This window comes from Suillus fuscotomentosus, assembly GCF_016647785.1.
Source record: "Suillus fuscotomentosus strain FC203 chromosome Unknown F5891scaffold_127, whole genome shotgun sequence".
Classification (NCBI taxonomy): Eukaryota; Fungi; Basidiomycota; class Agaricomycetes; order Boletales; family Suillaceae; genus Suillus; species Suillus fuscotomentosus.
This window is the reverse complement of record NW_024539639.1, coordinates 14,924-39,534: the sequence shown is the minus strand read 5'-3', so window position 1 is coordinate 39,534 and position 24,611 is coordinate 14,924. Positions and strand designations below refer to the sequence as shown.

The window sequence follows — 24,611 nt, the reverse complement described above, 5'->3', positions numbered from 1 at the left end:
TGGAATCTGGTTTCTCCCGCCTCGTTCGATAAAAACATACTGATGCAACATCTTCTCTCCATCGCTCTATTACCCCCCTCAGGCTCATTCAAATTCTTTCCTCAAGCGATCTCACCTGCCGCTTCCTTACTTATGAAAAATATCTTTGCGACTACTTACCGGAGTTCTCGAAATGCTGCGTGCCCCAAGACACGGCCATCACCTTCAGATATATTTCAATATCACAAGACGTCCCCTCTCGGTTCCCCTCCTGTAACCCGCCGCACTCCTTATTCTACGAAGGCAATACTATTCCAACAGCAACAACGAAGATGTACTAACCACGACTTGGATGTGTCTCATAGCGGTGCATTTACTACATTATGCTATAGAAAAGCTTCCCTTCCTCACACAGGACCATGCAACAGTGTCATCCGTCCCGGCCATCAGTTTCTTCGTTTCTTTGCTAGCAAAGTCTACCTCATCAGGCGCATGGGATTTCGACGCGTCTTTAAGCGTACTACACAGAACGAAGCGAACGGCTTGGTACTCGCAGGTTGAGGCGAATATTGGGGACTCCCAGGTAAGTACATAGTATATGACATACTCTGCAGGCAGTTCAACGGTTGACGATCCAATAGACATATTCGTTCTATTCTTTGGACGACAACAACTTCGGGAAACTCAAAAATCCCACCATGCTTCCAATTTCGCAGCACCACTATGTCCCTGCACGTACTATACGCGAGATACATCGATCGCGCTCCTTCGGGAAAGGACCAAGGAAAGACGACCAGGCTAAAACCGAGTATGCGCTTGCTTTTGAACAGGACAACGTAAAATTATCTTCGTCTACTTAAACGGACCTGGTGTTTACTACTGTCTTACAGGTACTATTTGCGCAAGCGAGAGCATCTCTTGCCACTCTTAATGCGAAGTTACTGAATGTGCAGAAGTTTTTCTTTGGTGACCGGTAAGCAAGACCAGCATGAACACTTTGCCTTTTGCGTTATCTGAGCCCGTTATCAGGCCCATGACTCTTAATGTTTACATAGCTTCGCATGTTCTCCTGTTGCTTAATCCGCCTTTCCCGGACCAACTCACGCGAAGCATTCTCATGCCAATACGACCCCTGCGCAACCCTCCCAAAACGATGAAGAGCCGAATGGATGAAGCTGACCTTTGATTTCGACGATGGATATGGTTTAAGTTTGCGCTTGCTTTTGGTGGCGTGGCGTGCTGTGTCGCTCAACTCTGTATCAAGGAACCGATGGATTGGCAGACACGGTCAGTGTTTAACTTAGATTGTATATTCTCGACTTTGATCAATGTTCTATAGCTCGGCCATCTTCATATTTGTTTCAAGTATGTGCGCGGGTGGTGTCAGACTCGGAATCAACCAGACCGCAGGAGACACTGTCGATCACGATCGGAACCCATCAAACAATGCGCAGGCCACGTACTATCAGAGTCGCGCTCATTGCCTCGGTCAGACGCGCCAAGTGACTGTCTATCGGCGCTTAATCACGAGGGGCACCATCGACGAGCGTATCATTCAGTTAGAGCATGTCAAGAAATAATTTGACTTAAGCTCGCTACGCTAGTAAAATTTGACCTAAGCTCTCTAATTTTTCAAAACTTGTACATAAATAGCGCAAAGTCACAAAAGTATGCCAGGGATTAGCGCGGGTAATTGTATCAAGAGCTCTACCTATCTTCGAACAGCTTTTGACGAGTTGCACGCGTATGCATTCAAACTAAACGAAAAACATGTACTAGTGACTACAAATTAAATAATACCAACTGGCCCAAGACTTGACAGTGCTGCGTCATAGGCACGATATAGCGAGCAACAAATTACAAGTTCAACATTTGCGTGTATTTGTTTTTGTTTGACTCACGTGACTTTTAGTTTCAACATTCGAACGTTCAACATTGAACACGTCATCCTTCCCTCTTCTACCACATCCTTCCTTCTTCTATGTTGCCCACCGTTCGCAGTTCGTGAGTATGTCGATCTTCGTTCGAGCGACGGCCATGCTGATCCAAGTCTTTGCCCACCGTTCGTAGTTCGTGAGTGTGCCGATCTTCGTTCGAGCGACGGCCATGCTGATCCAAGTCTTTGCCCACCGTTCGTAGTTCGTGAGTGTGCCGATCTTCGTTCGAGCGACGGCCATGCTGATCCAAGTCTTTGCCCACCGTTCGCAGTTTGTGAGTGTGTCGATCTTCGTTCGAGCGACGGCCATGCTGATCCAAGTCTTTGCCCACCGTTCGCAGTTTGTGAGTGTGTCGATCTTCGTTCGAGCAACAGCCATGCTGATCCAAGTCTTTGCCCACCGTTCGTAGTTTGTGAGTGTGTCGATCCTCGTTCGAGCGACGGCCACGCTGATCCAACGCTGCCCAGCGTGCAGATCCCTAAGTTGCGTTCGACCATCGAGCAGCGCCGAGTCAGACTGCTGAGGCCGATTCTAGTCATCATATTGTTTTATAGTAACACCGCGCTCATTCCTTACATCTTACACTTCACTGTACTCGTCCTGATACCCAGTTCCAAGTGAAACCTAATTGATCTGAACATTGTGTGATATTAAGCCTCAAAAAACATGTCCAGTGCAGCTAGGATGCTCATAACTTTCAATAGGATGCTACAAAACTATCAATAATTAGCTCTAGGATCGTAAATGTGACTGTCCGTTACTATTCGTGACATGAGTGTGACTCACGAAATAGAGGCCCGTCACGAATAGAACCGTAATGGATAGTATCTGTTATGGAACCATGATCAGCGTGAGAAATGTTAGATATGTAAGAAGGTTTGCTGCAGGCACAGATCAGTTACAATGCATAGAGTTCAACTGTCAGTCCGCCTTCAAGAGTAAATCAAAATCAAATCTACCTCACACTATATCAAAATGAGATGGCATTAGTATAGATATATATTCATGCATATGTTACATACAAGATGCACATCAAAATGATATTCTTTCATACACATGTTGCACAAATATAATATCATGGGATTCTAATCTAGAGATTAGATATGTCATAATGAGTTTTATTGGTCAGCTCTACCTGGTCATATCTATGTGTGACATTATGTCAATAATATTCAAGGCTGGTATCACACTGCTGTCTGCTTGCAAAACACGCATCAAGCGATGATCTTCTGGCATGTTCTTGTCATATGTTGGATATGTGCATCACTACGACAATAATATCCAAGGCTGGCATCGCACTGCTGTCTGCTTGCAAAACACGCATCAAGGCGATGATCTTCTGGCATAGTCATATCATATGTTGGATATGTGCTTCACTATGACAATAATATCCAAGGCTGGTATCGCACTGCTGTCTGCTTGCAAAACATGCATCAAGGCGATGATTTTCTGGCATAGTCATATCATATGTTGGATATGTGCTTCACTACGACAATAATATTCAAGGCTGGTATCGCACTGCTGTCTGCTTGCAAAACACGCATCAAGGCGATGCTTTTCTGGCATAGTCATATCATATGTTGGATATGTGCTTCACTATGACAATAATATTCAAGGCTGGTATCGCACTGCTGTCTGCTTGCAAAACACGCATCAAGGCGATGATTTTCTGGCATAGTCATATCTATGTGCTTCACTACGACAATAATATCCAAGGCTGGTATCGCACTGCTGTCTGCTTGCAAAACATGCATCAAGGCGATGATTTTCTGGCATAGTCATATCATATGTTGGATATGTGCTTCACTACGAGAATAATATCCAAGGCTGGTATCGCACTGCTGTCTGCTTGCAAAACACGCATCAAGGCGATGCTTTTCTGGCATAGTCATATCTATGTGCTTCACTATGACAATAATATCCAAGGCTGGTATCGCACTGCTGTCTGCTTGCAAAACATGCATCAAGGCGATGATTTTCTGGCATAGTCATATCATATGTTGGATATGTGCTTCACTACGACAATAATATTCAAGGCTGGTATCGCACTGCTGTCTGCTTGCAAAACACGCATCAAGGCGATGCTTTTCTGGCATAGTCATATCATATGTTGGATATGTGCTTCACTACGACAATAATATTCAAGGCTGGTATCGCACTGCTGTCTGCTTGCAAAACACGCATCAAGGCGATGATTTTCTGGCATAGTCATATCATATGTTGGATATGTGCTTCACTACGAGAATAATATCCAAGGCTGGTATCGCACTGCTGTCTGCTTGCAAAACACGCATCAAGGCGATGATTTTCTGGCATAGTCATATCATATGTTGGATATGTGCATCACTACGACAATAATATCCAAGGCTGGTATCGCACTGCTGTCTGCTTGCAAAACATGCATCAAGGCGATGATTTTCTGGCATAGTCATATCATATGTTGGATATGTGCTTCACTACGAGAATAATATCCAAGGCTGGTATCGCACTGCTGTCTACTTGCAAAACACGCATCAAGGCGATGATTTTCTGGCATAGTCATATCATATGTTGGATATGTGCTTCACTACGACAATAATATCCAAGGCTGGTATCACACTGCTGTCTGCTTGCAAAACATGCATCAAGGCGATGCTTTTCTGGCATAGTCTTATCATATGTTAGATATGTGTGACACCATGATAATAATATCTAAGGCTAAAACATGGTGTATAATAATGTTGTTTGATTACCAATTATATCTGGTCATATCAATTTAGGGTCGATTCCCTGATGTATTAGGCTTGCTTGTGTTTAACCTCAACACCAGCATTAAATACTGCCCCAAATCATCTATGACCTCTACCTATCTGCTTATCCATAGTGGGGGGCAGGTACTCCTGCGTATGTAATCTGTCTGCCCCCGTCATAGTACCTATTATAGCTAACTATGTGCCCTAGTATTCACACGCACCTTACCCTTTCCCCTCACTGTCGTCTATGCCGACCGCAGCGTTGCCTGCCCTCCCTTTGCTCAGACCACCACACCCTCTCTCCAGGGTGACTCAAGCTCGCTGTCGTCATCATTGGAGCAATCTTTGCGCTGCTTCTCTTGTCCCAGACCAAGCGCTGCCTTATCACATTGACTGCCAGCTTCCCCTCACCATCCTTCTGTCGTCAATGCTTGTTGGAGCAATCTTTGCGCTGCTTCTCCCATCCCAGACCAAGCGCTGCCTTATCACATCGACTGCCAGCTTCCCCTCACCATCATCTACGCCTACCGCAGCCATTGCCTGTCCTCCCTTTCCTTGGACCACCACAACCTCTCTCCAGGGCGACTCAAGCTCACTGTCATCTTCATTGGAGCAATCTTTGCGCTGCCTCCCTATACCATCAACACCTTTGATCGCCAGCCCACTGTTGATGTGGCTTATCATTGCTTCCCCCACATTATCAACACGTCTGCCAGGTACATTGCTAACATTTTACTTTGTGTCAGTCTCAATCGTTGGCAACAGCTGCCTGTTTTCCCTACCCTACTGGTGCCTTAGCTGGAGGCTGACATGACTATGTAATCACTTGCGCATGCGTCCCATCCCCATTTCCCGGTCCTTGTTATCTCACACACAGTACCTCTCCTTGTCGTATTTAGCCGAATGACAATTTTTGGTCAAAACATAATGCTGTACGAAATGAATTAAGTATCCTAGGAAACAAACAACTAGATAGTGCCATTGATCTAGAACGAACAACATATTCATGTGAGTTAAGGTAGCATCAAAACATGGCGAGTTAAATCCTGCAGCATATGTACGAAGTGATACTGCCATCGCGGAAGCAAACAAACTGACAGAGTTTGACATTAATGAGCTTCCGGATTGAGGCACGCATGTCAGAGACGAGCTGCTGATGATTCTTCCCAGCACCTGTAATAAAATAATGTTAGATTAGAGGTGAGAGTGTCGACAAAAACAAATTGACCTTTGATCCCTTGGATCGCAAATCCTTCCATCTTGCTCACAAAATCCTGGTTGTCGATTCCCATCGCCGAATCCATGAAATTTTCAACTCCCTCAGTGGCGAAGGTAACTCCTCGTAAAGGAAGATCCGTCGAGCCGCACTGTAGAGAATCATGCCTCTCATGGTGTGATATGGTAGTTTTCACTAGGGAGTACATGGCACAAACTTATAGCATCACTCTGTGTACTATCCACAGTGATTCCTATATGACGCGCAGCTTTCCTGCGCAACGCGCGCCATTCCCGCGCTTCGCGATGTATGCACACATGCGTGTTCCTGCGCTTGAGCGCCCTATAGCGCCAGCCATCCAGAAGCATCCATCCACTGTCCACCAAGCCCTCTAGTGCGTATATTTCCATTTCTTTTATTAGCATATCATTCCACCTCTATTTTTATAATGGACCCTTACTTATATATATCTTTACATACCTACTCGGTAGCGCTTCGGCTCTGCATGACCGTGCTTAGGCGCGCTATATAAGCGCCAGCAGTACATCCTACGAGAGGGAGTTTTCCACTTACTTTTCACTTACTTTCCCTTTAACTTACTAGTTACCACCCACCATTTTACTTAGCAGAACATAGTAGAAGTCTATTTATCTACACTTTGCATCTCTCTTCTCTTATATTGCATCATATTAGCACTTGAGTCTAACTTCTCTATTATTTCTGCATACGCGCGCGCGCTTTCCTGCGCTTCGCGCTGTAGAAACAACAATACAACGAGGAACAAAAGAGGCTCCTAGCTGTATCTATAAATGTTGTGAGGTCGCGCGTTGCCTAGTCTGCTATTCTTGAGACGACAAGTGCGTTCGACCCTAGGGGAAGCAAGTGCAGCAAGGATCTAGAAGTGTGCGCTGAAGCGAAGCACGAGAAAGTGCAGGTGCGCGCAAGGCACGAAGGCGCGGGAACGCGCGCGCGTATGCAGAAATAATAGAGAAGTTTGACTCAAGTGCTAATATGATGCAATATAAGAGAAGAGAGATGCAAAGTGTAGACAAATAGACTTCTACTATGTTCTGCTAAGTAAAATGGTGGGTGGTAACTAGTAAGTTAAAGGGAAAGTAAGTGAAAAGTAAGTGGAAAACTCCCTCTCGTAGGATGTACTGCTGGCGCTTATATAGCGCGCCTAAGCACGGTCATGCAGAGCCGAAGCGCTACCGAGTAGGTATGTAAAGATATATATAAGTAAGGGTCCATTATAAAAATAGAGGTGGAATGATATGCTAATAAAAGAAATGGAAATATACGCACTAGAGGGCTTGGTGGACAGTGGATAGATGCTTCTGGATGGCTGGCGCTATAGGGCGCTCAAGCGCGGGAACGCGCGCGCACGTATACATCGCGAAGCGCGGGAATGGTGCGCGTTGCACAGGAAAGCTGCGCCTTGTATAGGGATAGCTGTGGGTAGCGCACAGAGTGACACTACAAGTTCGTGCTATGCACTCCTTGGTGGAAACTGCCATGTCACACCATGAGAGGCATGAGTCTCTACATCTCCCAGGGACTTTAAATTCTGAGTGTCCCCACTCAGCGCGCGTGTGGTGAGGATGTCGAGTGATAGTATGCGCATGCGATGCATGTACAATGCTTGGGTTGTTGGGCGATGAATGCACGAGTGCAGGAATTATTGCGCGAGGTGCAAAGCGCGGGAAGGCGCAGGTGCGCGCGAGGTGCGAAGGCGTGGGAATGCGCGCGCATGCACAAGGCGTGAGAATGCAGCATAGCATGGTGAATTGCGAGGGTGACTTCTGGTGTGAATAGTGTTCCATGGGTGTGAGGTGATGATGCAAGGGTGATATGGATGTGGCGCGCTGACCTGCACCAAACTGGTTCGGTGCATGGATGACTAATACTCTCCTATGAGCCCTATGCCCTATGAAATCATTTTTCCTGTGATCTGAAGTCAGACTAAGGCTAAGGGAATATTTTTCGCTTTTTTTCATTTTACAAGATTATACACGAGTGGACTGAATATTTTTGTACATTTAATTTTGCAATGAGTTTTGCTTAGTCAGCCATGAGGATGACTCAGAAAGATTCTCACACATATCAGGTGACTATGAAAAATATGTTTGCGTAAGGTTACCCTGTGGGAAAGCTTACAAATCCTTAAATATGCATCTTATGTCATTATGCTACCAATCAATTCATCAGCCACAGATTGCACAAACATATGTACACAATATGTAATCACTTTCTCACTCCTTGTCTAGCTGAGTCATCAAGGGACACCTGACCCATGGGCTATACACAGCTCTTGCTGACTCATCATTATACCAATGAGAGTTATGAATATTTACTTTTTGACTCAAAGATATCGTGTGACTTGGTACTATCACAGTAAAGTTACAACTTTAAGTACGAGAAACTAGTAGTATAGCCACCAATTTGTCTATATAAGGAGCTGTTTCTTGCCCAATAAATGCATGCCCAAGTGCCACTTTTACCCTCTCAGAATAAAATTGTGAGTGAAGTGTGAATCAGCATTCAGCAAGTGTGGTTCAAGGTTGGAGCTCACTGTGCTCAACAACCAGCACAACATATCTGAGCTCACTGTGTTGAACATCTAGCACATACCTTGAGCTCACTGTGTCTGACAACTAGCAAGACTAGTGTTCTTTTTTTTATTTGTGTTTTTCTCTTTTTGTTTTATTCTGTGTCTGTGTCTGTGTCTGTGTCTCTCTGAGATTGTTTCTGAGATTGTTTTTCTCTGTCTCTCTGGAAACGTGTCTGAGATTTGTGACTGTGAAACTAACATCTCTGTTTCTCTGTTTCACTCTCTCTGTCTCTCAAGTTTGAGTGTGGTGTGTTGGTGACTGTGTGTGCTGACCATCTCTTTTGATCGCTGTCTCTGTGTGTTGTGATCGTTGTTGCTAACAGTCTCTGTGAACGTGACTGTGTTGGTGTTTCTGTTGTAGCAGTCTGATTGTGTTGTTGTTCCTTCCTATCAACTTTCTCTCAAGTATCAAAGTTTCAGTCTCATTCTTACCCAGAAGTTTGGTGTTGTCTCTTTTGTCCACTGAAGACTTAGGATAGTCTTGTGGGGAGACTTTAGGTGTTGACAGTGAATCGCTGACCTCAGACATCTGCGTGTTATACTGGGCCAAAGTAGTCATTTGCGAGTTAGGCTTTAGCTATTGAAAAGGGGACTTGGTATTAAAGTCCAAGGCCGCCCGTTCCTGAGTCTGTTTGAATACTCATTGTGAGTTCCTTGGCAGCAGGTTCAATATTAGGCTAAGAGTGCTACGGTAGCTCTGACTAGGTCTGACAAGTAGTCTCACCTGTTTTGTTCTTGAGGGGGATTATCATTGTAACTCCACACAACTTGCTGCACTAAGTTTGTGTACAAATCATTGTTGCTGTGTGAAGTGTTAGGAGGAGTGTCTGTTTGTATTGTGTCATCTCTATACTGTTAGAGTGACTGTGTCTCTTGATATTTTTGCTGTTGTTTGGTTGTTGTTGTTGTTGATCGCTGACCAATGGGGTTCTGTTTCTGTTATCATTGTGCTTCATACCCATACTGTTGGATTGACTGTTGACTGTTGATTGTTGACTGCTGACTGTTGTGCAGAACTATACATTGCTGACTGTACCTTAGGAGCAAAGACAAGCCACCCACGAACGACCACATTATCAGTTATTGGTATTTGTCTGAATTGCTGACCGTGGAGATATTTGGTTTTATAGGTGTTTATCTATAGATCATATATCTAAGAAGACAGCGCGAAGCGTGAGTGAGACACGCATGTACAGCGTGAAGCGCGGGAAAGCGCGCGCGCACAAGGCGCGAGAAAGTGCATGAGTGTCGCGTGTGTTGTATTGTGCATATGATGCGAATTGGCATGGTCCAAGAGCGATCCAATCCATGTCCAGACCAAGTCCTGCTAGGCGCGCTAAATATTAGGTGGTAAGGTTTGAACAATGTGAGTAAAACTATATGTGAAAATGCGAAGGAAAAAACAGTAACTTTGCGGATGTCCTATCCGACTTGTCTTCTTCATGCGGCTGTCAACATCTACACCTTCCTATGAGCAAGGCACGGGAAGCGCGCACGCGCGCGTGTGAGGTGCATGGGCGCGGGAATATTGCGCGCATTCTAAGGTAAAAAGAGCATGGTGCCGCGTCATGCGTGCGAAGAGAAAATAATACTATTGAGCTAGGCGGGCACAATCTAAGGTTGTTTTGTTGTTTTTCTTCTATGTTCTTCTAGGTGCTTCCTATATGCATATATATCAGTGTGTTATTAGTCCTTTGGACAGCATTATAATGAGAGAAAATGAAAATGAAAGAGCGCTGGACGAAACCCAGGGTAAAACAAACAGTATCCTATGAAACGGTGTTGGTATATGCTTTTCTTTGGCGCACTGCTGAAGTGCTCGATCCTCCTCCTTGAGCGCGTGTGAGTGCGCATGACTAGCGCACTTCATGTCTCTTGCGAGCTGATGCTTTACCCAAGGTAGGGTTGGAATGTGCAAGGCTGGCGCGCTTGGGGGGGCTTGTGACTGGCAGAATGAATTCCTGCACAACGCGCTGCAGGTTGAAGGCGCGCCAATGGGAGGCGCTGTAAGGGGTGTAGGGGCGCTCTACAAGCTGATAGGATCCGCGCGATGTGCGCGCCTTGAAGCGATTTCGCGCGAATTTGATTATATTGGCCGAACACGCGAAGAACGGCCATTTCTCTGCAAATGCGTTAGCAGGAGATGTATATAGTGTAGAATTAGGCGCAAATGTTGTGCAAATGGGCTGTAAGGGTGGTATATCAAGGCGCAATAGGCGCATAGGTGAAGGAGAATAGTGCACATCAGGGCGCGCAGGAATGAAATTGACATGGTAAGCAAAAGCGCGAAGAATGCAAATAAATGTGGGAAGTGCGAAGTTAAAGGTGATGATAGGGGAGTTAGGCGCATATGTATGTGTCAGGTGCGCGCCTAAGTCGCGCCTGGATGACTGATTGTAATCTACCTTGTGTTGAATGACAGAAATGTGATTTAAAAGGGGAGAAACAATAGAAACGCAATAGTGCAAAAACTCTGCTAAAATTCTGAATGCGCGAGGCACGGGAACGTGCGCGATCATGGCGGGTGAACAAGGGGTGGTGCGAAGATGAAATTAAAGTGTTTGGAAGCGTCATATAGCTCCTTAAGAGCTTCAAACATGAAAAAGACAAAAAGCGCGAAATGAGACGAGGGTAAATATACAATGCCTCTAGGCGCGCGCATTGCGTGTCCTCAGGCGCAATATGGTGCGCCTGAGTCGCGCCAGGGTCGCCTGAGACATGCTCTGCTTGGTGGTTAGATGGTGTGATGCATGGACTGGAAGCAAAAAGCACGATGTGCGCGTGATCGTGAGTGACATCTGGAATTTCCAGAGACAAACTCTGGTTGATGCAAGGTGCGACTTGAGCCTTTGATGCGGTAGGAGGCTCCTCTATAGGCGCGCTAAGGCGCAATTGATGTTTAGGGTCATCCCTGACCTCTGATGATGCAAGCAGTGATAGCGGTGATGGCGATGGTGCGTTTGGCGAGACTTCTTCCTTAAGTGATGCGATAGGCGTGTGTGTTTCGAGTGATGGCGTAATAACTTCCACAATGGGCGCATTATTGTGCAATAGATGTTTAGGGTCATCCCTGATCACTGGTGAGGTGATAGCGATAGGTGCGCGCGATGCGATAGCGATAGACACGCGCGATGCGATAGCGATAGGCACGCATGTTTCAACTGGCGCATTAGTGTGCAATAGATGTTTAGAGTCATCCCTGACTTCTGGTGATTCGATAGCGGTAGGCACACGCAATGTGATAGCGATAGGTGCGCGTGATTCGAGCAATGGCGCGTTAGTGTGCAATAGATGTTTAGAGTCATCCCTGACTTCTGATGATGCGAGCGGCAATAACAATGATGATGATGGTGATGATGCGGATTGTGAAGGAGATGGTGCTGCTGAGGATGATGGTGAAGAGGCGCCTGTGGTGCGCTTCTGGTTGCGCTTAGCAAGTGTGCGCTTGAGTTCATGATCTAAAGTGATGCAGTCTGGTATAGCTTTGTGTGCTGGCGCAGTTAATGGTTGAGGTGCGCATGAATCGTGCGAAGGCACGGAAAGGGCGCGCGCGCGAGGCGCGTGAATAGGAACTGGTGACCTTCTGTCAAGTACAACTTCTGAGGGTGCGCGGTAGAAGAGTCCAGCTGTCGCATTAGCGCTAATGGTCGTATCCTGGGTTGCATGGCTCGTGTGATGGCAATCTTTGCACTTAGCCACTGGTGCACTAACTGGCATGCTTGGCGCTACCATGGGTGCACTAACTGGTGCGCTTACTGGTGCGCTTGGCATGGGAAAAGCGCGCGCAGGTAATAGGAACTGCGCAGCTGCGAAGACATCCATAAACGGGTATGGGTCGTATGGATGATGGTCGGGGAACTTGATCATAAGGCACAAGCGGATTTGCGCCTGAGCATCGCTAGGGATTCCTTCCATGAATAAGCGGTCGCGTTCGGCCTTTCCAATACGGTCTTCATCCATGAGTGGCTGCATAATCTTCCTGAATGCATGCAGGTAATTGCTGAGTTCTGTATAAGAGGGCATCGGTTTGTTAGCGTATTCGCGCGCGATGGCGCGCAAATCTGCGAGCGCATAGCATCTTTTACCATCCCATCCAGGATACATTACCTTCACCTCATCTAAGAAGGCGTCATAATCACTTACTTGCGCCTCGGGCATTCCACCCCATAGTTCTTGATTGTTGCGCTCAAGGTAGCGGATAATACCTTTGATGCGGTTGAGTCCTTGGAGTCCTGCTTCATCAGCGAGCTGCTTATATGCGTCAATGAATTCAGCAAGGTTGTCTGTAGTGCCGTCAAACTTGGGTGCGTTTGCCGTGCCATGGATGGGCATTCTATAAGGCATTGAAGCACAGGAGAGGTGCGTGCACGAGGTGCACAGGCATGGGAAAGTGCGCGCACAAGGTGCAGGAATGCGTAACTATAAATTGGTTAGCTTTTGAAATTGCAAGGAGATTGACCTTATGTGCGAAGATGAGCAAAACTAGATCTTGCTGACTGCTCCCCTCGTGGTGGGCTCCAGTTGTAGAAACAACAATACAACGAGGAACAAAAGAGGCTCCTAGCTGTATCTATAAATGTTGTGAGGTTGCGCATTGCCTAGTCTGCTATTCTTGAGACGACAAGTGCGTTCGACCCTAGGGGAAGCGAGTGCAGCAAGGATCTAGAAGTGTGCGCTGAAGCGAAGCACATTCCTGTGCCTTCGTGCCTTGCGCGCACCTGCACTTTCTCGTGCTTCGCTTCAGCGCACACTTCTAGATCCTTGCTGCACTCGCTTCCCCTAGGGTCGAACGCACTTGTCGTCTCAAGAATAGCAGACTAGGCAACACGCAATCTCACAACATTTATAGATACAGCTAGGAGCCTCTTTTGTTCCTCATTGTATTGTTGTTTCTACAGCGCATTGCGAATAGAATACACTCGGCACCAGTACGACATTTAAGACTGTTGAGCTGGAATGAATAAGAAGTTAGTAAGACTACAATGTAAATTTTCATAGACTTCCAAACCTCGTTCTCAACGGCCTTTAAAGTATGGGTGATGTCGTTTACCTTCGACTTCGTTGAAATGCGCATACCAGTAGTTTTGGTATCTCTGTGCTCCGCGAACTCCTTTAGGAGGTCGTCCTGTTCTTGCTTTGACAGCACACGGTATGCTTCCTTATTGTCCTGGACTAGCGACTGAAGTGCAGCTCTACCTTGACTGTCTGGGTGTATATAGCAGCCAAAGAAGACAAAACTTATGATTTTCTTTGTCCTGATTTTTCTTCCAGTAAAACACATTCCAGAGATTTGGTTTCGAGCATTTCGAGCGGAGCGCACCATGACCAAAGTACAACTGATTTTGGATGCGTCAAATGCTCTTCTGGTGAGACCCAGCAATCGTCTTTGTAGTCTCATTGATGTGGTCACAGGCATCATCAAGGGCATCCTTGAATTTGCGAGCCTTGGTACACTGCGCAACCTTGAGCGCTGCTCGTGCCTCTTTGCTGAGTGTGATCTTGAGTTGTCTTCGAGGCACAGTGTTACGACGAGACAAACTGCTGAACTTCCTTGCATAGAATGACTGAAAAACCATTTTTTATCGGGGGGAAGAACTAGATGTTAGCCACATTTTCAGCTTTTATTTGAGGCTTTGAACATACCAGAAATAAAATTATTTGCAGACATTGGCATTCCAGGAAGCGAGCTACATCTGATCCATATTTAAAGCCTACAGAACAACTTAAGATCTAGTACATAAACATTAACCCAAACAAGTAAAGCACACACAAAAAAACCACGATGCCAAGAACCTTCAGGATAATGTTCAGTGTGGTAAGCACCAAACATGAGACAGACTAAACGTGAAAGGTTAGTATGCAAGCTAGCGAATAAACAGATCACTGACCTTTGCAGCATTAGGGCTTAGCGTAATTCCCTGCAAATCAGCGAGGAGAGCCGAAGCCAACACAAAAGCGTGTTCATAGCTGAGATCCCACTTGGGAGATCTAAAAACTGCCTCCCATCAGCTGCTGTGAATGGTGCTGACAAGAATTCGCAATTTTGGCAGAACTTCATCTCCAAGTTTCAGCTGATCCAGGGCAGCATCAGTGTTTGGACCAATACTTATGAGCGCTTGCGTGATTATGGTAGCATCCAAACTATCTTTGCCCTGAGCCAAAAGTGTCGGACCCACTAACTTCTCACCGGGGTTCCTATCAGAATGGAACACATCCGCATGTCGACGTTGACGAAGCTGACATGGCGCTTCTGTAAATGATGTGGGTTGCATTATCTCTTCACGAATAGCAGCCGACAGGATGTTGGCTGCTGGCAAGTTGTTTACAGAAGCATGTAAGTTGCTTGTGAAGACCTCCGGAGGCTGCACAGAGCACTGTATGCGAGTACCGGTAGGAATAGTGGGTGTGGGCAGATATTGTGAATGTTTGAGACCAATATGAGGCGCAGAAACTTTACAATTGAGTTGGTTATATAAAAAACAATGATGAATAACTTACAGCGCTTAGGTGGGTCAACCTTCTCAATAGCACAACATTGAGAAAAACACTGGAGGTGAGGGATGGCGAACTCCTGGGCAAACACTTGGGGCTCAAACAGCAACATCTCCGCCAATGCACTCAGGCGTTGCTTGTAACTCTCGGGGAGTAATATAAACGTCCAACGGGACTTGCTCGGGTGAGAGTTTTGGACCTGCTGCCATACCAGCGCAACGGATAATGAGTGAAATGCCACCATCAAGGCGGTCTTGTACGCTGATCTAGGAAAAGAATTGAAAAGAATTAGAAAATATAATAAAACATGATACTTTGACTTACCACATCAAATACATCCTGCAGCCCTGCTTCTACCAGGTCGTCTTGTGTGAGGGTCTTCTTGTCGGTCTGTTCCACAAGAGGATTGAATGCAACATATGAAGGGTGAAGGCCCCTGTGTGTCCTTGTCTGGTAATGACTACCGTCGACATGCACATCATGCCTAAGCAGCGCCCTGGCAGCTGCTTGGCATTCATTGTTGCTGAAGCCCTGTGCGAATGCTGACATGTGAGTAAGAGCAGCGATACTAGCCATACTGAAGCGACTAGTATTGCTTGCTGCTTCAGCTGGAGACGGTGTAGAGACTGATATCTCTGTGGCCTTGCAGAGGCTATACATGCGACCTGTCTCAGAGTACAGTTTGATGCACAACTTGTGCCAATACCCTTCCAATCATTCCCTATGCAAAGCGAAACTCTCCCGCGCCAAGCGCCAAGCACGCGCTACCTTCCCGCACATCGGCCGCCCCAAGCACAGCATTCTCGTGCGCGCATTAGGCGCGCTTTCCCGCGCTCGAAGCGCCCTATGTCGCACGTCCATCCATTGTCCAAACTAACCTCACTGGTACGTGTTCATATCATTTTCTCCATATCAGACCATATTCTATTTTAATGATTGCTCAATTCTCATGTCATGGACCCTTATTACATACCTTACCTACTCGCTTTGGCTCCGCTTCAGGGGCGCATTTTTAGACATATATAAGTGCCTGTAGTTCATATTTTACATCATTGAATCATATAGAAGCTTCCTGCATCTCACTATCAGTGTAAAGCTCATCTGTCGCATCCCATAGTCAGTATCTATTGGCAATAAGAACATCCTTAACGTCTATTACAAACCTCTGCTTGTAAATCCACCTTGTGCTTTTCCCGCGCTTCGCGCCGCTCAAGCGCTACCTTCCCGCGCATCGGCCGCCCTAAGCACTTTGTTCTCGCGCTCGTGCCTCTGGCGCTTTCCCACGCTCTACGTCGGCCGATGAACGGCACCCTTTGCACCAACCCCTAGATCTCTGCTGCACTTGCTTCCCCTTTAGGGTCAAATGCACTTGTCACTACAAGCATAGCAGCTTAGGCAAGCAGACCCAACACATAGTTCAGAATACCACCATCTGGATCGTTGTTTCTACATCGGTTCACCTCTGGTGGACAAGAACAACAGAAACATTATTGCTCTCAATGCACTTGTTGGCATCCTGCTCGATGCATCCCTCCTCCTACTCTCATGTAATGTAATAGTGTAATAAGTAGAGTACTCAAATAACAAGGTGGTGTGAGCCATCCAAAGATCATGTGGATCATTCAAATGATATTTTTGTTTATTTCAAGATTGTTGTTGGCATTATGATGCCTTTCAAGGTCCGTCCCTCATGTGTCACAACACAGCCATTGTGATGCCTTACAATGGCCAGTGGCAACCATTCTAAGGTCCTAAAATATAATTGTATGTCATTTAAATACATTAGAATAGCCTGTGTGAAAAACGGTCCTTAAAATGTCTACCAAGGATTTACAATGGTCCCTGGAAATTTCTGACATATACACAAAGTTACCTCATCTTCAAAGGAAGGCACATCTAAAATGGCCAGGGGGAACAGCAGACTGATGTGGGTACACTTCATACCAGGGCATTCATGACTCCAGAGATGTGATAGGAACACAGGGGGTCCCATTAGACTAGCATGTACTGTCCTACATAGAGTTTATCTCTCAATGGACATAAAATGGACATAAAAAAACTTCTCGACTTTGTCACTGCAGGTTCAAATGGAGAAGATGAGTGAGAGTTTGGGTTTCATACAATGGTTGTAATCAATTGAATGAATAAGTTCTTATAGGTTCTGTCTAAATTTATGTCATCTGACAGGAACAATGATTCTGCCAAAACAATCAGAATCGTACTCATGCAATATAAAAGCTGGCCGTTGTCCTATAGTAGTCCTCAGTGATATCATTCGAGGACCCCTCAGAAGATTCTGTTGGAATATGATGTAATCCGAGAGAAACTGTAATGGCTGGATAGTCTAGTGGTTAAGACGTCCCCCCGGAGTTGGGAAGGCCTAGGTTCAAATCCTGGTCCTGCCATGATTTGGTGTTCAACAGATTATGAGCCCTGTTGATGGATGTGACCTTAGAAATAGGCACAAATTCTGCTGAAACCAAAATGGCACCTTGTAATCCCTGTGTGGATTAAGGGGGTGTGTTGGAATATGATGTAATCCACACATTGGATGCAGTGAGGGAAACTATAATGGCTGGATAGTCTAGTGGTTAAGACATCCCCCCAGAGTTGGGAAGGCCTAGATTCAAATCCTGGTCCTGCCATGATTTTGGTGTTCAATAATACCATATCACCTCGCACAGAAAATGTGTTTCTCCCTCCTTGCTGTTGTCATCGCTTTGACAGCATCCATGTCTGTCAATGCAGCAACTCCATGTGTGCCTGGTAATAATCCCAAAGCAACTTGCCATGTAAGTAGTGAATGCTGTGATGGCTCACATATTACAGTGACCTATCTCCGTATAATACGAGGGAACGGACGTGCATAATATCCCGTATGATACGGGCCAGTGGACCATGGGCCCATGATAAAAATATCCTCGACTATGACGGATGGGCCGGGAGGCAAATTATTCCCAATGGAGGCGGGTGGGCCCATGCAGGGAATATATAGAGTAGATGAGTGGGCCAATGTACATGAATATTAGGTAGACGGGTGGGCCGAGGTAGTTGGATATTATGCAGATGGGTGTATTAAGGTAGATGTGTATGAGAGAGATGGGTAGGTACTTGTTATCACATTCACGGGTGGGCCCAGACACATATTAAATTAGACGGGTGGGCTGAGGGTGTTATAAAATATTGTATTATACAGGTGGGCCCAGATGCATATCAATTAGACCGGTGGGCCGAGGGTGTTGTATGGGATGTTGTATTAGACGGGTGGGCCGAAGGTGGTATAAAATATAGATGGGTGGGCCCATGTGTATCATAATTGTAGACATGATGGAGCTGAGGTAGTTGTACATCAACCAAATCAGAGGAGGTAATAAATCAAAGTTACCAAGTTCCCGGAGCATCAGGTGATCTCCTGACATGGCAGTGCGAAGCTTGTGTTACCCTATGAGACGCCAAGTTCCGACCACCAGAATTTGAGTCAACTGTACCGAGTTCCGAGTTCCGGGACCCAGAACTCAACACATAATTTAGTTAATACTTTTTGATGGTGCACAGGTTGTCTTGCAGAATGTGGAATCCGGGGTGCGAAGCTTGTGTTGCCCTACGAGAAGCCAAGTTCCGACCACCAGAATTGGAGTCAACTGTACCGAGTTCCGAGTTCCGGGACCCGGAACTCAACACATAATTTAGTTAATACTTTCCATGTTAAATGGCCAACCAAAATTGAGATGTTTCTGAAGAGAGCAGCAGGTGCTCTCTTGACATGGCCTCTGATGGTGCTTAGGTTGTCTTGCAGAATGTGGAATCCGGGGTGCGAAGTTTGTGTTGCCCTACAAGAAGCCAAGTTCCGACCACCAACATGTGAGTCAACCGTACTCAGAGGAGGTAATAAATCAAAGTTACCGAGTTCCCGGAGCAGCAGGTGATCTCCTGACATGGCTGTATGAAGCTTGTGTTGCCCTATGAGACGCCAAATTCCAACCACCCAAATATGGGTCAACCGTTGTAGGGATTCATTTCTGGTTGGGCTTGTAGAGACTGTTTTTACCTTACCTTATGTTGGCACTTTTGTAGCTTACATAATAAAGCAATCTTTTCACCAGTTACCAGTATGAGTCAGAGTGCTCAGTAGTTTTCTATGATATTTCCTCTCCTCTGAGCCTTAAGCCTAGTCCAGAAACCCTTTAGGGTCGAATAGCAGCTAGGTTCTGCAAGACCCAACATATTGTTCAGACTCACCATCTGAATTGTTGTACCTTCACCGTACCGATGTAGAAACAACAATACTGCCAGGAACAAAGATAGCTCCTAGCTGTATCTATAAATGTTGTAGGTTGTGCGTTGCCTAGTCTGTGATACTTGAGATGGCAAGTGCGTTCGACCCTATAGGGGAAGCGAGTGCAGCGAAGATCTACAGGTACGCGCTGAAGCGAAGCGCGAGAAAGCGCAGGTGCGCGCAAGGCGTGGGAACACACGCGCGTATTAGCGCGAAGCGCGGGAAAGCACGCGTGCGTATGCAGAAACAACAGAGAGGTTAGACTTAAGTGATGATATGATACTAGATAAGAGAAGAGAGATGCGAGGTGTAAACAGATAGAGTTCTACTATGTTCTGCTAAGTAGTAAGTAAGTAGTAATAAGTAAATGGGAGGTAAAGTAAGGTTTTTTTAATAGTATGTACTGCTGGCGCTTATATAGCGCGCCTAAGCACGGTCATGCGGAGCCGAAGCGCTACCGAGTAGGTATGTAAAGATATATATGAGTGAGAATCCATGATAAAAATAAAGGTGGAACTATGCTAATAAAGGAAATGGAAATATACGTACTAGGGAGCTTGGTGGACAGTGGATGGATGCTTCTGGATGGCTGGCGCCATAGGGCGCGCAAGCGCAGGAACACGCGCGCGCGTATACATCGCGAAGCGTGGGAATGGTGCGCGCATTGCGCGGGAAAGCTGCGCGTCATATAGAGATAGCTGTGGGTAGTGCACAGAGTGACGCTACAAGTTCGTGCTATGTACTTCCTAGTGTAAAGCGCCATATCAGACCATGAGATGCACGAGTCTCTACACCGACTTCCGAGTTCCGGGACCCGGGAGTCAACAAATGAATATCTGATGACCAGCGAGTCAACCTTACTCAGAGGAGGTAATAAATCAAGGTTACCAAGTTCCCGGAGCTGCAGGTGATCTCCTGATATGGCTGTGCGAAGCTTGTGTTGCCCTACGAGACGCCAAATTCCGACCACCCAAATATGGGTCAACCGTACCGACTTCCGAGTTCCGGGACCCGGGAGTCGACAAATGAATATCTGATGACCAGCACACTTCCAATCAGGTAGTATTTCATTGAGCAATGGATAATAATACATCTTTGACAGCCAAAATTATCCAAGGCTCCCTTATCTGATCCTCTCTATCTCCACCCCCTATAACACCAAAGTATGGACATCCAGCATTCAGCGTCTGATTTCCCAAGATTAACATCCAGCATGAACGGTTCTTCCCCTTCCCCTCCTGATAGCATAAACATCTGGCGCACTTGGGCCCTGACTGTGACTTATGAAGCAGGGGAATATACTGAACAGAAATTCAAGGCAGAGAAGACTGGAGGAGGCCCAGTCATACCTTCCCCCAACCTAGACACTGATCTGGTGATGGCGTGCGATCGCTTGGCTGATGTACTCATAAAGGCATCTAAAAATCCCAGTGGGTCTTCCTGCAGATTCGGAAAATTCGTTTTATCATTCAAATTCCTGCATGACAGTTCAGATGCAGATGGATATTGCAAGATATAGCAAATTGATCTCCCCGAAGGACACCGGGCATAATGAACATAGAGAGGCGAGGTTGCTTGAGAGGTGTCCTCCTGGCCATGAAGGCAAAAGGTTGGTCGACGAACCTGCCACAATTGTCGATGCATCCAGTGCCATCATTGCATGGTACCTCCCAGACGCCCTGACCGACACCACCCAGGTGTGTAATATACATTGTTACTCAATGGATATTGAATATTAATGGAACCTACAGAAGGAAATCAGGGAGGCCACCGATTTGCTCGCTCTAAGCCTCAAAAAAAGTGTAAGGGCTGATGGCAATTGGCGAACTAATCAAAAGTTGTTCAACCGGGGCTCGGAAGATGTTGGACCAACTCCCGGATGCATCAATCTATCTCCGGCATGGTTTCAACAGGGACACGAGGTAGGATCTGATGGGATGGTGATTCCGGCAGTCATACTCACCAATCCCAAAGAATATGTCAGATCCGGAGGTATCTGCATCATTGAAGGGACCTTCCTGTGAGAATATCCTCAAAGCCATTGCAAGGCCAGCAGCCATCACGTCCGCGGCACTCAGAGTCATGCATCCTGAGCAGTACTGGGCAGGGTTGAGAACCTTGTCAAACCTTGGAAATATAGCAGTAAGCAAGGATCTGCCACAGATGCCGGAGGCCCTGCAGTACTGGGCATCCGTGTTTAACACCCTCTCCATCATTTCCAATCGGGAAACCCCCCATCATCGAGACCACATGTCCATTGCTGAATGCTTCGACATTCTCACCACCGTGGGGAACTATTCTAATGCTCGGATGACAATGCCAAACCTTCAGCTGGAGTTCAAGTACAATTCCGGCTGTATGATTGCGTTTTCCGGAAGGATTGTGAGACATGGAGTTTATGATGTGGAAGGGGATCGGATTGCTTGGGCATGGTATATGAGGGATGCTGTTCACATTTACGCTGGTGTTCCATCATGTGGATGGGCTAGTGTGGATGGTGCATACAGCATGTGAAAGATCAAACAAAGAGCAAGCATTGTGACCTATATACATTCCAACAAATGAATACCATGTACCAATTGTGATCCAGACCTCAATACTCAATTTTGAGCATTTCCAAAGTGATATGTGGGACTGAATAATTTGGATGCAAGCCTCGGTATTCGATAATTGGAACTCGGGACTTGACATGTGGGAGTCCCGAGTGCTGGGGTACTGAGTCCCGACACCCGGACCTCAGCACGTGATATTTGAGACTGGGGGAAGATATATAAATACGCTCGAATTAACATTTGTTATTGCCATACACATTTGACAAAACCCTGAACCCCGACATTGTGGACTCCGGACTCAACACTGTTCTGAATACAGAGTCCCGGACGCCCAGGTCCCGAGTCCTGAATTTCGGAGGTCAGGGTTCGGCGACCTGGAGCTTGGCAACTGTGTTGGGTGTCAGGGCATCCGGGGCATTGGAGATAGCATTTGTCAGTATTTTGCGTTTCATGGTTCATGTTTCTTGGTTAAGGAATCGGGCGTCAGGGACTCGGTATTGAGAACAGTGTTGAGTCCTGGACGCCCAGGTCCCAAGTTCCGAATTTCAGAGGTCGGGGTTCGGCGACCTGGAGCTCGGCAACTGCTGGGTGTGGGTTTCAGGACTCGGGACTCGGAGCTCGTGACATGGGACTCAACACTGTTCTCAATGCCAAGTCCCTGACGCCCGATTCCATAATCACGAAACATAAACCATGAAACTCAAAATACTGACAAATGCTATCTCCAATGCTCCGAGTACCCTGACACCCAACACGGTTGCCGAGCTCCGGGTCGCTGAACCCCAATCTCCGAACTTCGGGACTCGGGACCCGGGACTTGGGACTCGGGACTCGGAGCTTGTGACCTGGGACTTGACACTGTTCTGAATACCGAGTCCCTGGTCCCCAATTCCATATTCACCCAACATGAACCATGAAACGCAAAATACTGACACATGCTATCTCCAATGGTCTGGATACCCTGACACCCAACACAGTTGCCAAGCTCCGGGTCTCCGAACCCTGACCTCCGAAATTCGGGACTCGGGACCTGGGCGTCCGGGACTCGGATGTGAGATTTTTGAATGCATAGAATATGTTACATCTTGTATACAATGAAGACTGAATGGGACTACACTCCTTTGCCTTTCCTCAATTTCTCTAACATGTCAGTGTACATCTTCACCTCTCCCATCTTGGCTTTGATGCCCTGATCTTGCTCCTCCATCAATGCTTCCATGCGTTCTTTGATGAACCTCAGTCCCATGAGTGGTGGAGTCGAAGTGTTTTTCAACTTCTCTGGAAGAACCAAAGCATCATCCTCAACATTAAGCTGAAACAGATAAGTCATCAATCAAGGTAATTCAGCTAACATCTTACTGCCCAATACTGGTAGTGAGAGATGCAGGAAGCCATTATTTCATCCCACTGCCATGGTTGATCAGGGATTGTGGTGTTTCCCATCCACCATGGACATGTATATGCGAACACAATCCGGGACAGATGTCCTGCAATTGGCTCATCATGAAATGAAAGGAGGTGGAATGAAAAGACGTTGTCCGGAACCGTGTTCCAGGTTAGCATGGGATACAACTTAAGGATATAAGCGACAGGGACTGGAACCACCGACACGATATTCTGTGAAGCAGAGTACTGCAGGAGTGGTGTGACAAAAGTCTGCTCACATTCTTAGCATTGACCAACAAAGTCATCAGGGCAGTGGTGACATACATTCATCTCCCATTGCAGCCCAGCTTTAAAATACTTGATCCGGTCAGAAGATAGACCATTGTTGGCAGCTTCCGTCTGATATTGAGAGATGCATGCACGGACGCGAGATCCAGCCATTGCCAATGTGCAGGAAATAGTTGCAAGACTCAGCTTCAGGGGTCGGTAATGGCTTCCGGCATTCAGAGTGCCAGAAGTGGATGCATGAGATGCAGACATGGCTGATACAGGACTATGGTGCTGGCAATACAAGTGAAAGATGGTGAAGATGTGAAGATAAGAATCACTGATGGATGGATACGAAATTCAAACTCCGACATGGGCTGACCCGGACAATTCCCGGGCCTCAATTATGTATGTGGAAAAAGGGACTTCATGAGAAAACAATGTTCATTCATCTCCAGCCTCTATCAACACGTTTTGTAGGTCTTGAAAAGCTGCCTGCACATCCTGTGCGAGCAATGAATACATTTGGGATTGCCTTCCAGCGTAGCATCTGTGACCCGGAAGTCGTTTCTCCAATGATTCCTGCATGTGCTCGCCCCATTGGGTTGTTTTCCACAAAAAGAACTTACATGTCCAATCCATCTCCAATTTGACCAATAGCATTTCCTCCCTCCATCGATCCTGTAGTGCCTTTGCCCTCAGCCAATGGACTCAGTAAACTTGGCATGGGTCCAGTCAGGTAACCGCGGGATATGACATGCAAGCAGAAACTCACATTCCTCATTCCACAATTGATCGGGACCCCCGAGGTCGACTTCAACAGACCAAAACCAAGCCAAAGATTCATTTCATTGACCTCGGGCATTTGGGTCTCCCACTGCAGTGCTGATTTTGAGTTGCTCGCGAAGCAGGGGTTTGTATTTCTGAAGCTGGTCTTGCCCCGGCTCAAGTTTCATCATTTGCTTCCTTGTCTTTGTATATATGCTGGCATGGAGGGAGACTGCCTGCTGCACCGACGTCACCTGGGACCAAGCTCGAGTTTTCAGGGCCTGGGATTTGGCCTGCCTAACAGTTGTTCGGAACAGGATGGCCTTGTTGCAAAGGTAAATGCGGAGATTGTGAAGGGCATCATTGGCCTGCCCTTCACGAAGCGACATCTCCAG

General features: G+C 46.5%; 10 protein-coding genes and 2 non-coding genes across 12 annotated transcripts; 7 read left to right on the top strand and 5 right to left on the bottom strand.

The window, feature by feature from the left end:
- Positions 1-331: 331 nt before the first annotated feature.
- Positions 332-1,165, top strand: F5891DRAFT_964289 (uncharacterized protein; the record flags this gene model as incomplete). The annotated part of the gene is made up of 4 exons (XM_041376081.1): positions 332-562; positions 621-815; positions 870-952; positions 1,009-1,165. 4 exons carry the CDS (start codon positions 332-334, stop codon positions 1,163-1,165), a joined length of 666 nt encoding a protein of 221 aa, XP_041218111.1.
- A 163-nt stretch (positions 1,166-1,328) lies between these two features.
- Positions 1,329-1,538, top strand: F5891DRAFT_895167 (uncharacterized protein; the record flags this gene model as incomplete). The annotated part of the gene is made up of 1 exon (XM_041373359.1): positions 1,329-1,538. A coding segment is annotated over one exon (210 nt), but the record flags the coding sequence as incomplete, so codon positions are not given.
- A 420-nt stretch (positions 1,539-1,958) lies between these two features.
- On the bottom strand, positions 1,959-2,294 carry F5891DRAFT_1197615 (uncharacterized protein; the record flags this gene model as incomplete). Its single annotated transcript, XM_041368511.1, has 1 exon — positions 1,959-2,294. One exon carries the CDS (start codon positions 2,292-2,294, stop codon positions 1,959-1,961), a length of 336 nt encoding a protein of 111 aa, XP_041218109.1.
- Positions 2,295-4,895: 2,601 nt separating this feature from the next.
- F5891DRAFT_1197614 (uncharacterized protein) lies at positions 4,896-5,457 on the top strand (the record flags this gene model as incomplete). Its single annotated transcript, XM_041368510.1, has 2 exons — positions 4,896-5,364; positions 5,414-5,457. 2 exons carry the CDS (start codon positions 4,896-4,898, stop codon positions 5,455-5,457), a joined length of 513 nt encoding a protein of 170 aa, XP_041218108.1.
- Positions 5,458-15,071: 9,614 nt separating this feature from the next.
- Positions 15,072-15,549, bottom strand: F5891DRAFT_922502 (uncharacterized protein; the record flags this gene model as incomplete). The annotated part of the gene is made up of 2 exons (XM_041373809.1): positions 15,072-15,233; positions 15,292-15,549. Coding segments are annotated over 2 exons (420 nt in total), but the record flags the coding sequence as incomplete, so codon positions are not given.
- A 1,751-nt stretch (positions 15,550-17,300) lies between these two features.
- Positions 17,301-17,372, top strand: F5891DRAFT_t121. Its single transcript has one exon. It is a non-coding gene; the product is annotated as a tRNA-Ser (tRNA).
- Positions 17,373-17,540: 168 nt separating this feature from the next.
- Positions 17,541-17,612, top strand: F5891DRAFT_t122. The gene has a single exon. It is a non-coding gene; the product is annotated as a tRNA-Ser (tRNA).
- A 3,133-nt stretch (positions 17,613-20,745) lies between these two features.
- F5891DRAFT_890914 (uncharacterized protein) lies at positions 20,746-21,454 on the top strand (the record flags this gene model as incomplete). Its single annotated transcript, XM_041373289.1, has 3 exons — positions 20,746-20,940; positions 20,995-21,165; positions 21,218-21,454. Coding segments are annotated over 3 exons (603 nt in total), but the record flags the coding sequence as incomplete, so codon positions are not given.
- A 21-nt stretch (positions 21,455-21,475) lies between these two features.
- Positions 21,476-21,727, top strand: F5891DRAFT_918815 (uncharacterized protein; the record flags this gene model as incomplete). The annotated part of the gene is made up of 1 exon (XM_041373752.1): positions 21,476-21,727. A coding segment is annotated over one exon (252 nt), but the record flags the coding sequence as incomplete, so codon positions are not given.
- Positions 21,728-22,906: 1,179 nt separating this feature from the next.
- F5891DRAFT_1197610 (uncharacterized protein) lies at positions 22,907-23,721 on the bottom strand (the record flags this gene model as incomplete). Its single annotated transcript, XM_041368509.1, has 3 exons — positions 22,907-23,107; positions 23,155-23,451; positions 23,506-23,721. 3 exons carry the CDS (start codon positions 23,719-23,721, stop codon positions 22,907-22,909), a joined length of 714 nt encoding a protein of 237 aa, XP_041218104.1.
- Positions 23,722-23,892: 171 nt separating this feature from the next.
- On the bottom strand, positions 23,893-24,159 carry F5891DRAFT_964296 (uncharacterized protein; the record flags this gene model as incomplete). Its single annotated transcript, XM_041376082.1, has 1 exon — positions 23,893-24,159. A coding segment is annotated over one exon (267 nt), but the record flags the coding sequence as incomplete, so codon positions are not given.
- A 137-nt stretch (positions 24,160-24,296) lies between these two features.
- F5891DRAFT_889820 (uncharacterized protein) lies at positions 24,297-24,611 on the bottom strand (the record flags this gene model as incomplete). Its single annotated transcript, XM_041373267.1, has 1 exon — positions 24,297-24,611. A coding segment is annotated over one exon (315 nt), but the record flags the coding sequence as incomplete, so codon positions are not given.